Source organism: Chrysochloris asiatica, unplaced genomic scaffold (assembly GCF_000296735.1).
Source record: "Chrysochloris asiatica unplaced genomic scaffold, ChrAsi1.0 scaffold00021, whole genome shotgun sequence".
Classification (NCBI taxonomy): Eukaryota; Metazoa; Chordata; class Mammalia; order Afrosoricida; family Chrysochloridae; genus Chrysochloris; species Chrysochloris asiatica.
In genome coordinates, this window is record NW_006408539.1 from 1,399,734 (window position 1) to 1,415,834 (window position 16,101).

Below are 16,101 nucleotides of genomic sequence, written 5' to 3' on the forward strand. Positions count from 1 at the left end.
TTCAAAAGCTCCCGTTTCTCACAATCCTACAAAGACCAGCCTGTCTGTCTAGACACACAGTTCTTTCATTGTGGTCAGTCAGGGCAGGATGCTGGGCCTTCTCACACACATGTGATGCGGCGACGGGTTTTGTGGACTCAGTAGCAGGTGTCAGTCAACGCTCCTGGATTATGCCACTGTCTACAGAAAGGAGGAAAGGTTCCCAGCAAGACGCAGTATAGTATGGTGGTGGTGATGTGCCGTGGAGTCGGTTCTGACTCAGAGCGACCCTGCATAGGGTGTCTAAGGCTGTACATCTTTATAGGAGCAGAAAGCCTCATCTTTCTCCTGTGGAAATGCTGGTAGTTTCGAACTGCTAACCGTGAGGTTAGCAGCCCAACTCCTAACCACTATGCTACCAGAGCTCCTTATGAAAAACTAAAGCCTGCCTGTTATACATGCTTTGCTCTGGCCTCCTACTGGTTCCATGTCAACAGCCTTGAGGCAAACTAAGCATGCTAACATCCCTAAGTCACAAGGTGACTCCTGCAGTGGCCCCAGCTGAGAGGGCCTGGTAGGTGCTCCATTTCCCTAATCAAAGTGCCCCCGCTTTTCTGTGCCAATGTCCATGTGCACCCGTACGCCTCTCTAGCCACCCCCTTTATCACTGCACTCTCTGCCACCTTCCTTTTGTTGTTGTCTTAATCCTTAAACATGACCCAAAAACATTAGCTGAATCTCTAGCTCAGCAATGAACTCAAACAGAACAATTGTGAGGTTGGCACAGGACCGGGCAGTGTTTTGTTCTGTTGTTGTGCGTACAGTCGTTATGAATTGGAACTGACTTGTCGGCACCTAACCACAGCTAACTCCTCGTATTAGAACACACTTCTTATGATGCCTAAAAGGGAAACATTTCTTGGAAAAGAGTAACCCAGCATGGCAAGCGTCTTATGCTCTGTGAACACTCTCCCACCCACTGCCTGTGACCCTCTCAGGCAGCCTGACAATTATTAACCCTCTTTAACTAATTGTGCAGCTGAGGTTCAGAGAGGTCCAGGTGCAGTGCTCACGTTCGAGGAGGAGCTGAGACCAGACCCACTACTTCAGTCTTTGAGCAGAGCCCCCTCCCCCACACCCCCAAGGACTGGCATCCACTTGCTCACTCACTTAGGGCCAACTCCTTAAATTCTGGAAGACTGGCAGCTGCACAGAGCTGGTAAAAGATGTGGTAATTCCGCTCTTCGTCTGCCTGAAAAACAACAGAGAAGCAGTTTTAGGCAGCGATCCTCAAGATTGGCATCCTCCCCCACCCGAATCCCAAACTGCTTCCGGCGGTGGAGGCAGAGCCCAACACCATTCCTGATGTTTTCCTCTACCAATGCCCTCTAACCACCTCGTACACTACCTCTTCCAGATGTTTTATCCACTTTTATGGCTCCTCCTTCCAACCTGAGGATTTTTACTTCTTGAAATAGACATGGAAACAAGGTATTTTATTGTTCCATCTAGATCGAACATCCCTGCTATTCCACAAATGGTGAATCAGTCATTCAACAAGGACGAATGCAGATTTCTTGCTGCTTGGCTAATGCTCCAGTTTGTCATTTCTTTGCTGTAAAAGCCTTTGCTCCTTTGGGAGGTCTGGACCCAAGTCAAAGCCATCAGGTCAAGCTGGAGCAGTCGGGGAAGGCTCAGGGTCAAGATGGGACTTACACTGGATGCCTGCAGCTCCACAAGTCTTAAGTTGGCTGAGTGGCTAGGGGCCAGGAGTATGTGCAAGGAAGGCACAAGAGGATAAAGTGCCAAGGTCTACTCAGGGAAGTGTCTAGTCTGAGCTTCTCCCAACCCACCCACACTGCACCCTTTGCTATACTGAACAAAAGACTTGGGGGTCACCCCAAACCTATGAAGAGGAGAGAAAGTCTAAGCAAAAAAAGGAAAAAGAAATAAGGCTGGCCAAACAATCCCTTAGATGTGTGGTAAGCATCAGTGCAGAGAAAAGAGTCACAGAGAAACGGCTGCAGTGGTCCTCCCTGTGAAGGCAGCTGACCCTTGAGGCCTGGTAAGCCATCAAACGCATGAGAAGACCAAGCGTAGGGCAGGCTCAAACCAGACATAACCACCCTCTTAGTTCACGGAGGACTCCAGCCTCTGGAGGACTGTTGTGGGGTCGTGAGCTGCACTGACCACCACTTGGGGCTGAGGGGCAAGAGGGTTGTAGACAGGCTCAGCGAGCAGCTAGGAAGGGGGATGGATGGAAGGTGAGTACACGAGGGTGGTGAGAACAGGGTGAGCCAGGAAAGGTCGCAGCAGGTGAGAAGCAGGAACTCCATGTGTTGGTCAAGAAACTAGGGCAGCAGCAGGCTTTATTTTTATTTATTTTAAAATAATCTGCCAAGTCAAGTTCTTGGCTAAAGCTAAAACCCACAGACCCTGTTATCTATGACATTCCCCTGACCTTCAGACTTCAAACCCCACGATGAAAAGAACAGGGGAGGGGAAGGAAAGGCCTAGAGAATTCACTGTATCTTGGGCGCGTGGCACATATCCAACACATAACAGGAACTCAATAGATGTCTGTTGGTTAAATCTAAAATAACACTCCACTGAAAGGTAACAATGCTGGATAAATTATTTGTGTGTGTGTGTGTGGTCTAATGCCTCTTCCATTTCAATGAAGACGTCTTGATAAAAGAAAGAAAAGGAAGAAAACCACAAGAACAAATACATCCTCTTCCAGGCTCAAAAGATGAGATGCTCTTTGGGAGCAAGTGAGGTCACTCGGTGAATACTGAAAACCCCAACTCACACACTTACCTGAAAGACTACCCGGGACTTCTCCAACAGGTAGGTCCTCATGTTGGCTCCAATGATGTGGTACCTTTTATCAAAGCCAATCTGAATGTATTTTCCAAAGCGACTGCTATTGTCATTGCGAGTGGTTTTAGCATTTCCGATGGCCTGTGTGGAACATACAAAAAGGTGAGCAAAAAAGAGGAAACTTTCTTAATTTGGGGATTGTATGGTTGTGACAGCAACCATCAGTCCCTTCCTTCTCTCTACCTCCTTACAGAACCCGTTACTGGGATGACAATGAGCTGAGACTTTTTCAAAGAAAAAAAGAAAGCTGGCTGTATTTTTCTAGCCTCGTTTACTCATAAGGACAATCAATGAAGTAAGAAGTTAATGCATATGCTCTTCAAAGGAGATAACCCAGTTAGAAAATGCCCTCTATTATCCCTCCCTTCTCATCTTCCTTTCTACCTAGAGTACACATATGATGGCAACCTCTCTTGCAAACATTTTGGGACCATGAGGGGAGGGGAGGGAAAGGCCTAGAGAATCATAGAGACCTCTCCTTTGATACCCTGGAGGCACAAAGCCAGGGCCAGCACCCACTAGCTCCAAATTTTCTTTGATAGAAACCGGCCTGTGTTGAATTTGCTTTGATCGAGTTTCCATGACTAAACAATCAAAGCTATCCCCAACTCATCAACATACTTCCTAGAAAGGGATCACAGACTTCCACCTACATTGGCTTACCAGGAAGCCACCACCTTCTTGGCACTTTTTCAGCATTTTAAAACAATAATCTTTTATTGTGTTTTCAGTGAGCATTTACACAGCAGATTTGGTTCCCTTCCAACATTTTTTTTTTTTTTTCACACGTTCTGTAGTGATATTGACTTTATTCTTCACAATGCATGAACATTCCTTTCTGCTCTGGTTATTCTGTGTTAGGTAATCTAGTTACCCTGCTCCCTGACTGTCTCTTCTTTCTTTTTAAAATGATTGTTGACTGCTTGGTGGCATATAAATTTTTTTTTTTTAATTAACCCTCTTATAACTCTTAAGACATAATACGCCCATCGACAGTTTCTGCATCCAGAGTTTAGTGGGTATCTGTTAGCCCACTTTTAGTAACTCTGTCATCTAGTAGGAACCTGCATACAATTGTGGATCTGAAGAAACAGTCTTCATCTCACTAATCTCAGCACCAAACACCCTGCTGAACATACATGTTCCACTAATTGTATCAGAATTCGTCTCAAATCCCTGCTATGGAGTTGATTCTAACTCACAGCAGAAGGGTTTCTTCAGCTGGACATCTTCATGGGAGCAGAAAGTCTCCTGCTGAAACCTGGTGGGCTTGAACTGTCAACCTTATAGTCATTAGTCCAGTGCTTATTCTACAGTACCACACAAACATATAATTTTTTTTTCCATTTCATTCAAAACGCCTTCCATTACTAAACATGCACGGTTTCAACACAAAATTCAAAGCAGAAAATGATTTGATCTAAGAAGGGTTATATGAATGCAGTTCTCATGGTGAAAGTCTTTACTCTGTGAGCCAATTTCTTGTTTAGATAATTGTGTCTTTTAGGAATTTGTAGGTCAGTTGGACCAGGTGCATACAACTCTTGCTCAGTCTTATTTCAGTGTGGGTGTGGGGAAATTTTTTCTTCCAAGGGTGATTTGGATATTCATAACATCATTCATGGACCATACAAAATCATCAACTTAAAAAGTATCCTGCTATCATGTGATGGCTGAAACTGCAGTTGCCTTTCCAGGGCCTTATATGGCTGGCCTGCCATGGGCCAGACATTCCCCACCCATCCTTTAGTGCAAGAAAAGGCTGGGAGCCTTTGCAATGATTAAAACGCTGCACACAGGCACTGAAAATCCAGAGACTACCTGTAGTTTTAGTTCAAGGTTTAAAGAACATTCAGGACAATAGTCTCAGGGAGTCCTCTTGTCTCAACTGATCCAGTAATTCTAGATTTTTAAAAAGAATTTGAGATTATGTTCCACATTTTTCTACCATTTTATCAGGATCCATCTAATCTACCGGAATCCTGGTGTGGCACTGTAGGCTAATGCACTCAACTACAAAGTTGGTTTGAACCACAAGGTCGGCAGTTCTAGCTCATCAGCCGCTCCCTGGAAACCCTTAGGGTTGCTATGGGTCGGAACCGACTCGAAGGCACTTTAACAACAACATCTAATCTACTCCAAAAGCAAATTGCTGTTAAGTGCCTGAGTCACTTCTGACTCATAGTGAACCTATATAGCGTTTCCAAGGAGTGGTTGGTGGGGTTGAGCCACCAACCGAGTAGTTGGCAGTCCAGTGCTGAACGTACAGCACCACTGTAGCTGCTTATAATGTCAAGGGTTCTGGTATGGCACTGCAGGATCAGTACTGGACTGCTAACCAGTTCAAATCCACCAGCCCAGTCCTTGGACATCCTACACAGGGTTGCTATGAGTTAGAAGCGATTTGATGGCACCTCACAACAATAACAAACAGTTAAAAGTTGACGTTATCTCTGACACTCATGAAAATGTCCTCTGTTAAGTCTTGATAAGGAAAATGACCACTGTGCCTACTGTGCCTGTGTGTAAGGACAGGACTTGAGTCATTCAACCCTTCATTCAGCCTGAGGAGAATTGCTTGGCCCAGGACTGAGCTAAACTCTATAACCACACACTCTCCTCCCAATCTGGTGCACCATCTCAAATGTGCTGCACAATGTTAGGGAATGAACTATGTTCCCAGAAATATATGCCACCTTAATTAGGCCATGAGTCTTTATATTAAGGAATTAGCTTCCATTTTGTGATCTGATGTAATTTTCCAATGTGCTATAAAGCCTAACCTCTATGGTGTGAGTGTGGTTGTGGCGCTGTGGGCTAATGCGTCAGACTGCAAAGTTGTTTGAACTACAAGTTCGGTGGTTCAAGCTCACCAGCTGCTCCTTGGAAACCCTATTCAGGATCATTATGGGTTGGAATTGACTCAACGGCACTTAGCAACAACAACAATATGGTGTGAGTATATTAACTAGAGAAACATTCATATGAGTGTGCAGGCTGATATGCAGAAGAATACCCAGTGTTGCAATCTATTTAACAAAGAAACAGCACCAAAAATGCCCATCAGCAGGGGCAAGTGATAGGTCCATACGATGCATATTATTATTTGTTGTTGTTAAGTGCCATTGAGTTGGTCCCGACACATAGCGACCCTCCATAGGGTTTCCAAGGAGCGACTGGTGAGCTTGAACTGCCAACCTTGAAGTCCAAAACGACTCTGCAGTCCAGTGCATTTGCCCACAGCGCCACACCAGGAATAAATGAACTCAAGCATAATTCATGTTTTCTGTTTTCATTATTATTACTGCTGTTATTGCTGGGGTGAGATGATAGCTCATCGTGGTTTTGATTTGCATCTCTGTAATGGCAAATGATCGTGCCTATCTCTTCATGTATTTGTTGGCCATCTGAATGCCTTGTTTTATGAAATGTCTGTTCCAGTCCTTTGCCCAAATTTTAACTGCATTGCCTTTTTGTTGAAGTGTGAAAGTTTCTATAAATTTTAGAGAGTCGTCCTTTGTCAGATAGGTCACTGTCAAAACTTTTCCCCAGTCTGCGGTTCTTTGTACTTGGTGAAGTCTTTGGATGCACATAAAGTGTGTTAAGTTTTAGGCAGTCCCAGTCATCTAGTTATCTAACAATCCCTTGATTACCGCTGTTCTTTTAATCAGTGCAGACTGGTGTACAAATCACTCCTGGTATGCTGGTAAGAATGGGGTCGGGGAGTTTTGATGTTGATGATAAATCATCCCAATGAACCCTAGCCAATCCCAACCCGTCCTCCAATCGCCTTTAATTCACACAACTGTCATTTAGTGCAGCCCACTGGGAATTCTGTCTCCTCCACTGTAGAGGAATGAGATGTAAGTGATTGCTTCATTGGGAGGGACAATCCTTCCTCAGGACAGGGGCAGAACAATCAGCAATCAGCTGTCCCTTGATTAAGACATGCCTTGTGTTGGTTATAACCTTCTAAAGAGCCACAAAACTGACTGGGTTCCCTAATATAAGGGCTCCACTAGACTCGGAAACTCTGAGAAATCAGGGTTTCAGACACTGGCAATGCAACAATTTAGCAACAACTCTTTCTAATCCCATTCAGGATTCCTCCTGACTGCAGTTCTTATATAATTATAGCCAAGGTTCCTTTCAAACGTAGCTCTTAGTAACAGCTCAAGGGATAGTCCCAAGGATGCAAAATCTAGGATTGGGAAGAATGAGCCCGAAGGATTTATCCATATGTTTCCTAAAGAAGCAATTTGTACAAGGCAGAAAATCAATGTTTTAAGTCCAAATCACTGTAGTACTTATTTAATGACATCATGGAGTCTTAGGTTACTTTATGCCTATGAATACCCCTTCTCCACAGACTTTTGCAACTGGACTGCCTCTCATGTATTTTTGTATGGGGGTGTTTGTCTTTGTTATCTTGTGCTCTAGAAAAATATAAGCAGCTGGCTTTAACAAACAAATTTGTTTTCTCCTGTTGTTAAGTGCACTTGAGCTGATTTTGACTCACAGAGACCCTGTGAAGAGTTTCCAAGGTGTGGTTGGTGAATTTGAACTGCCGACCTTGTGGTCCAGTGCATTAGCCCACACTGCCACCTAGGACTCAAAGTCGGAATCAGGGCACTGCCTCTGGGGGAAGGCTTCCTCTCTCTGCTGACTCTTGAGGAAGGTCTTGTCTCTCTTCCAAGTTTCTGCTCCTGGGCAATCTGTATGTGGCTAGGCATCGGCTTCTCTGAACTCTTTTTTCTCAAAATAGATTGATTTATAATCCTGTCTCATTAACAGAGACAGCCCATTCCCAAATGGGTTATAACCACAGGCATAGAGGTAAGGATTTGGGGGAACACTTCTCCCTCCCATTTCTCCCTTGTCAAGGTGCCCTGTCTCCCTGCAGTCTATCAGTCTACTCAGGCCATAGTGGACACTGTAAACAGTCAATCATTTTAGACCACTGTAATTGAAACCACATGCCCCTGTGTCTCGTACCTGTTTAGTAATGTGATGATCTGCCATCACTAAATTCCCATCTTGATAATCAAGTTCTTTGTTCAAGCACCAGAGTTCAAATAGGTTTTTCCCTTCTCTATTTTGTCCAGAATAACTACTTGCTCTATTTCTGAAAGCAATGGTACTGTGTCTTTGAAATCTTACTGCTAAAAAGATTTAATTGATTTTTGAAACCTGGGAGCAAAGCAAGCCAGCTGAAAGCCTGGCTTCACTCACATTTGAGATGAAACCATGATGCTGATTATTGAATGCTATCTTAGCACCCTCAATACAGGTATGGTAGCTGGTGTCAGGGAGATGAAGGCCATGGTCACAAACACTTTTTGCAGAGGGGCCATGGCCAGACCATGTGACTCAGGGCTTACAATCACCCAGCTAAATGCAGGACAACGGGGGAGTGAAACAAACTGTGGGCAAAACCATGCATCAACACATGTCTGCAGTTAATAATGACACTTCATAAAATGTTTAATTTCCACTATAAAGTTCACTGGAAAAAGCTGGAGATATAACAAAATGTTGACTGATCACTAGCAGGATAACGGTGACTATTCCCTTTTATTCGTCCACATTTTCCAGAGAGCCCTTCTAACCTTTTTAATAGGTCAGCGGTTCTTTTAAGGTGTGGTACCTGTGCAGAAACAGCAGCATAGAAAAACTTGTGAGAAATACCCAGTCTGGGGGTCTCTGCCTAGCTCTTCTGACTCAAAAATTGTGGGGGTAAAGCCCAGCAATGCATGCTTTACCAAGTCCTCCAGGTGATTCCTATCGGCTGTTTGGTGGGAGAAAGATGATGCTTTCGGCTCCCATAAAGATTTACAGCCTCGGGAACCCTACACAGGGTCACTACGAGTCAGAAACAACTCCACGGCACACCACTACCACCAAGCAATGTCCTTGGCACAGACTGCTCTAGTATGGAGCCCTGACTATATCTGAGGGGATACAGTCAGGGTCTGCCCTGGCCATCACAGATAATGATTTTCTGAGGATGTTCAATAGGTGCTGTTTTATCACACACCATTATTCTCCAAATACTTTCTTGTGAAAAAAAGAATACTCTACATTGGTTTCCCCACCCACCATGAGAGCTGCCTTCCAGACTCAGTGGGTCCTCTGAAGCATCTGATGGTTTGGGTGGAACAGACAGAAGGAGAACAATAGCAAAGGGGGGTGTGAGTGGGAAGGGATGTGAATAGAACACTCCGAATCCAGCAGAGGCAAGAGCCAGGGAGAAGATAAAAAGGACACTCTGCCCAATCCTGGAGACCTAAAGGACATCTTCTCAAATCTGTGGTTTTTCAGGATACCTTTTACACATACCCTTCATCTGTCAACTACATTTCACGACAATAGTAAAAAATCTACAACCTGACTGTTTTGCACATTAACAATCTACACCTGTCAATGACCAATACTGAGGTCACAATGATACTGGTTATGAGGGTTAAGGTCATGGCTAAGGTCAAGTTGGCTGGGTCATGATTCTCGGTGGTCGATGGTTATGTAATGATCTACTTTGACAGTTATTTAATGATGTCGTCACCCTCCACTTTTACATTAACACCAATTTTCACATAATGATCTGCTCTTTGGAATCTATCCATGACAATACATGTCAAGAACTGAGAAGTGGGTATAATTATTTCCTAAACGTGGACAATGGGCTCTCAAGGTGTTGCCAAAGATTCTTGTGATCAGTCAAGGAAGGCTCAACATCTAGTAGTCTTACCCCCCAGCAGAAAGAACTCCAGAAATGGGGGTCTTAGGAAGACTTTACCTCCATGATGGGACTGGATGCTAGGACCCTCTCTTCAATGTTGGTGTCACTGGCTGAGCCACCAACTGTGGCAAAATAGCGCATGGCATATTTGGCTGACACCGTCTTCCCAGCTCCAGACTCCCCGCTAACGATGATGGACTGGTTCTTCTCATCTCTGGAAGGGAAAGACCTCTGGTCAGTAGATGGCTGTGGAAAGGCTCTTGTGATAAGGGCCTGAGTCTGCTCAGAAGCGCCTCTCTTTGAGGGACACATGTGAAGGAAGAGCATGAAGCTTCTCTACCATTCCTCATGTGCTTGAGGCACATTCAGGAAGTGAGTGGCTTACCCAGGCTATACTCCCTCATCTAACACCAGTTCACATACCCATTTCCAGGAGGGAAAGTACTTGGCATTGAATCCTCAAGCCGGCACAAAGTATATTCCCAATGTATTACTGTGGTATTGTGGGTTAATGCGCTGGCCTGCAAGGTCAGCAGTTCAAGCTCACCAGCTACATCTTGGAAACCCTACACAGGGTCGCTATGAGTCAGAAGCAACTCGGCGACACTTAACAACATCAGAAGCAATTTAGGGATCAACGAATCCAAGTGAGGTCATTCATAAGGCATGGCTGCGGAGTCAGAACTCAGTCTCTAGGCACTAGCCAATGCTTACGCACCTTACAGCAGCTGATACTGCTTCCTGGGCAGACTGGGTTAAAGAAGAAGAACAGAAAGGTCCCTGCAGGTGGTCTCTCTTGCCTTCTAATTATCAGCCCAGTTGACTGGCATCTACCAGCACAGAAGGTTCTCTCCTGAGTTCTAGGCCAGCGGTCAAGAATATGAGAAAGTGGGAAATATGGGGAAGAAGAGAGGCTGCCCGGCTAGATTTGGACTGCTGCTGGTGGTGGTATGCCGTGGAGTTGGTTCCGACTCATAGCAACCCGGAACAGGGTTTCTGAGGCTGTAAATCCGTACAGGAACAGAAAGTCTCATCTTTCTCCTGCGGAAAGCCTGATTGTTTCAAACTGCTGACCTTAAGGTTAGCAGCCCAACTCATAACCACTATGTTCGTTATCAGAGCTCCTTAGATATGGACTAGAGAGACCACATAGCCCTGGGCTGGAGGAGGGAGTTTGTTAAGGGGAGAGTCCTGGGTGGTAAAACCTTAACCATCAGTTTACTCATCAAGGTCAGCTAAGAGTATGTGTGGTCTCAGCTCACACAAATCATCATCCAACGGGGGAGGGGCCTGGGAAAATGCAGGCGGCTAGAAGATGCAGCTGAGATGAAGCTGGAAAAAACTTTCAAATTGGCTACCAACCAATTACTTGAAAATTTCTATTTAAATGCTACTTAGTATCTGAGAGATGGAATAAGAAGCAGCGTTCTGAGACCCCTTGTAGTTCCAAGTATTAGTTTTGCCAACAGAATCTGCCTCCTCTCTTCATCTCTGTGAAAACTACACTGAAAAGGTGGCCTCTAAAGAAATCTTTCAGTTTATAATACCCATTTACAGAGTTTACTATACTCATTTACAAAGAGGTTTCAAAAGTTTGTAGAAAAATTCTATTATCTTTCAATTCCATTTTTCCATGATTTTTTTAAGTCCCCTTCCATTATTTATTTTAGTTTCATACTACATTCACACTACATTGCCTGACCAGCGATAATGTTGTCATCATCAGTTCCTTCAGGATCTGCTCAGAAGCACAGCCATCCCAGGTGACCAAGACAGAATAAGCTGGGCTTGCGTCCTCTGACACACACACAGGCTTGATGCCGTTAAAAATTTTTCCCTGTATCATAACGAGCAGGAGTTGCCACCAAAAGTTAGGCGTTTTGCCCAAAGTCTATGTTTAACCTAAAACACATGGATGAGCACAGCGTGAGTCTGAGCCTTAGCGCTCAGCAGAGAACAGTTTGAAGGAAGAGCTATGGACTGCGCAGGTACTTTAATAAGGACCCCTGGGAAGCAGCATTCAGATGCTGGGACACAGCGGCAGGGCAATGCCCCCAGGATTCCTATGCTGACACAACACACACAAGGAACTGGACTTCTGGGGTGACGCACATAAGAGACTACATCAGGCACAAATAGGGAGGCACAGACCACTGATACGCATCACGTGCCACTTGCAGTATTGAGACAGGAATGGCCCTGAGTAATACGGGGAAATGAATGAAAAGTCGCCCACCACTCAGGAAGAACGACTCAAGAGACAGAAAAGGTCTGAGGGACAAGCAGCCTGTTCTAAGGGTAAATAGCCCAAGAAGTCCAAAAAAAGGGCTAGTTTATGTGACAATAAAGTTCCAGGAATGCAAAAGCAGAAGGATTCTAGTAGGGACAGAGAGCAGAAAGGACTTGGGGGCAAACAGTGAAGTTCTTGGCTGCTTAGAAACCCTAGGAGGCAGTTGTACTCTGTCACATGGGGTTACGATTAAGTCAGAATGGACTTACAGCACCCAAGAACAACTATCTAAATGTATATACATGGTCAAGATACCATTGTTGTTGTCATTGTTAAGTGTCTTTGAGTCAGTTCTGAATCATAGCGACCCTACATAGGGTTTCCGAAGAGTGCAGCTGATGAGGACGAACCTTGCAGTTCAAGTCAACCTTGCAGTCCAGCGCATTAACCTGCAGCGCCACACCAGGACTCCAAGTTATAAATATTCCCAGGCTTTAAAAACCTTTACATTTGAACCTCCTGGGCATGATAAAGGGAGGCCTGGTGACTGAGTGGGATAAGCATTGTACTGCTTACATCAAGGCTGACGGTTCAAACCCATCATACACTTCATGGAGAAAGATGAGGTTCCCATAAACATTTGTTGTTGTTAGGTGCCATCGAGTCAGCACCCACTCAATAGTGATCCCATGCACAACAGAATGACACAGTGCCCGGTCCTGCACCCACCTCACAATCACTGCTGTGTTTGAACCCACTGCTGTCACTGCCCCAATCCATCTCCTTGGGGTTCTTCCTCTTCTTCCGTGACCCTCCTTTACCAAACACAATGTCCTTACAGTCTCAGAAACCCTAAGGAGCAGTTCTTCTGTATCCTAGAGGATCATCAGTATCTCCATGAGTTGGAATTAACTCTATAGCGAAGGTTTGATTGGTGTGGCTTTGAGCGTGAGAAACAAGTACAGCCAACAGCCTTTGGTCAAACTCGTGCCTAAACTGGTGGATGTTCAACCTGTTGCTGACATACAGGCTGGTTAGATAAAGTCACCTTTTCTTGGGCCTTTCAATAACTTCTTCCAGCTAAGGTTCTGGCCTAAGTTCTGGTTCTGCCATCTGCAGGCTCTCTGTAAACCATCTAACCACACTATGGATTTTACCTTAATATGAGATGACCTCTACACTTCTATCAGATGATGGCATTGTACTTCAGCCAAATGGGCCAACCTGCTACTCCCTGAAGTCTGAACTGCTCTTTATGGTGGTTCTCTCTGACTGAAATTATGTTCAACACATGCCTGTCTTCTGAATTCTCCCCGATTCCTTAACTAAGCATTACCAGCAGGAAATTATTTCTCCATCTTCAAAAGGCCCACATCATTGCGTTCGTACAATTTTTAAGACATTGTTACATTTTACCTTATATTCCTGTCAGGTGTTTGTATCTGTGTGGCCACCTAGTTTTCTCGGGGTCACTGCAGTTTCAGCTCTAAAATCAAAGCTGTGACTACAGCACCCCCAAGGCCTCTCCTGACACTAAAGGATCACATGACCAGAACTCTAGGAGTTGTCTTTAAGAGCCATGGAGTCAGTTCTGACTCACGGCAACCTTATATAGGTCTTCTAAGGAGCAGATGGTGGATTTGAACTGAAGGCCTTGTGGTTTGTAGTCCAGGGCTGGTCCTACAGTGTAGTGCCACAGCAGGAGTGGGGAAAATCCCTTTGTTTTAAATTTTGCATATTTGGAGCTAGTTGTGGGGAAGAGTCTTTGTAAGCGCTGAGTCCTTTCGCATCCTTCCACCACCAACAATGCATTCAGCCCAGTCATAGAGATGACTCAGGGCTGGCAACAGGGTTCAGTCTGCTTTTCAATACAGCCTTTCCTTCCAGGGCAGCAGAAGAGTAAATCATTAACAACTGGCTGCTCCACAGGCCCTGGCTGCCTTCAAGAAGTGATGCACTATTCCAAACACAAAAAGGTTCTCCAAGGCCTATGTCCCAGCAAACTGCACAGGATTCTGAAGTCAGTACTTACCCATTCTCCAGCTTCCAAGCAGAACACTGACAACCACCACACACAACCATTTCCCCGTTCACAGTGGCTCCCCTTTTTGACACCTGAGAGAAGGGGTTCAATTGCTGCTAGAGCATCCTACTCCTCCAGCAAACTACTGCCTGGTCTTAAGTTCAGTAACCCAGCACGGTTCTCATCGTCCATTTCTGGGCAGGGCCACTTGGTGGAAAGCTGTCCAAGCAGCCCTTCTTCACAGAAGAGCCCTGCCCACCAGCCAGGGAGCCATTCCCAGAGCTTTGCTTGGAGAAATCCCACTGAATGTGGTCCTGTATGCCTTTCCTGCTGAGAATAACCATCTCCCATGGGGCCTCCCAATCAGTAGTACACACAGAACCCACAGGAACCACTGCTTGTGTGGTTGCCAAACTCAGAGAGGAGCACCGGCAAAGCACCAGCAGTTCTGCCTCACAGCCCAGTGAGGCCAGATGACACACCTGTGGGCGTGTGGGGTACACCTGGGCAGCCTCAGTTCTAGCCCACTGTGCTCTGGTGTCCACAATCCATTGACACTATTTAACTAGTGTCACTAGATCACTAGGGGCAGACTTTCACCTAGAATCCCAGGGCCAAAGTGCCTTCTACAGGAACACACATCTTCCAGATGCTCCTCCCCCCCCCCCCCCCCGAGCTTGTCTCCCCATTAGAGCACGTGCCCCCATGCCTCCTCATGTATTCCAGCCGGAAACCAAGAACTCACTGTGGATACCTCCCTTCCTCTCAAGGCACATATCCACATGTCACATTACATTTAGCTCCAAAATATCCTCTGCTCTCTTCTGGTACCTCAGCCCACCTGCCATTGGCTCGGACATGCCCTACAACAGCAGTTCTCTAATCTCTCCTCTCACCCTGCTTTTTAATAAAAGCTTCTTATGTGACCTTCAGAAAATGAACATTGGTTTATGTCTCTTCCCTGCCTTAAGCCTACCAATGACATCCCACTGGCCTCTAAGTAAGAGCCAGCCTCCTCCACTGGGTTCAAAGCCCATGTTACCTGGCACCTTCCCTTCCGGGGGCATCCCATGTTACTTTTTCGTTGCTTACTATATTCAGGCCATGCAGAGCTCCCTTCTTTATTCCCTTCTGCTTAAAGGTCCCACAGCTCTTAATGCCTGGCCCTCAATCACATTACGTCTTACGGCAGCTCATGTATTACGGTTCCAATACATGATTAATTTACAGAACTCTTTGCCAAGTACCCCTTGTTTAAGACTCCTAAGACTATTAGATACCAGCCAATCACCTCATTTTTAAACTTTCTGAAGTTTACAAAGACAAAATAACACACCCAGAGTTCCTCCACTATGGAGACAAGGAGCCCAAACTTGAACACAGCCTTCCAGTCCTTGCAGAGTTTTCCTGAATGATGTGGTAACTTTTCTGCATTATCCTTACAACATTCCTCCTTGGACAATAAAGTACTCAGCAATTAATCTCCTGGAGTAAATTTAACCTTGGAACAGGAGACTGTGTAAGAATCTGTGTCCTGAGCTCTGTGTGGCTTAGTATCACTCCCTCAACTAAAACATTGCTTCTTCAGATGCCTTTCTGTAACCATTATTTTCATAGCATTTGCTACACAATTTATTTTATTTTACTGTAGCATATTGATTATGAATCGGGCTGTGAACCGCAAGGTCAGCAATTGGAAACTACCAGCTGTTCTGCAGGAGAAAGATGAGGCTTTCTGCTCCTATAAAGATTCACAGCCTCGGAAACCCTGTACAGGGTCACTATGAGTCAGAACCGACTCCACAGCACATAACAACAACAACAAGGAGCCAGAATGTTCCTTGGAAGGCAGGATGGTGAGACTCTGTCTCTCATACTTTGGACATGCTACCAGAAAGGACCAGTCTCCGGAGAAGGACATCATGCTTAGTAAACTGGAGGGTCAGTGAAAAAGAGGAAGACCCCAACGAGATGGATTAGCACAGCGGTAGCAGCAATGAGCTCAAATTTGACAACAGTTGTGAGGATGGAGCAGGATCAGGTAGTGGTTTGTTCTACTGTGCATAGGTCACTATGAATCGACAGCTAACAAAAACAACACTACCTCAGTGTATTCCTCCCACCGATTCTCTCCCACTAAAACACAAGTTCCATGATGACCTGTTCTCAGAGCCAATGAGTCAGATATGCAGGCCAGAACGTGGACTGTGTAAGACAAGAGTCCTCAACAGGCTGCCATGTACCAGC

At 45.3% G+C, this 16,101-nt stretch overlaps 1 protein-coding gene across 1 annotated transcript in view; it reads right to left on the minus strand.

Moving 5' to 3' along the window:
* MYO5B (myosin VB) overlaps positions 1-16,101 on the minus strand; it is a 227,494-nt gene that overhangs the window by 157,229 nt on the left and 54,164 nt on the right. Inside the window, exons 5-7 of the mRNA XM_006837488.1 lie at positions 9,659-9,815; positions 2,800-2,943; positions 1,150-1,231 (exon numbers count right to left, since the gene is read on the minus strand). Coding sequence (XP_006837551.1) covers positions 1,150-1,231; positions 2,800-2,943; positions 9,659-9,815 — 383 coding nt within the window. The remainder of the gene's footprint in view (positions 1-1,149; positions 1,232-2,799; positions 2,944-9,658; positions 9,816-16,101) is intronic.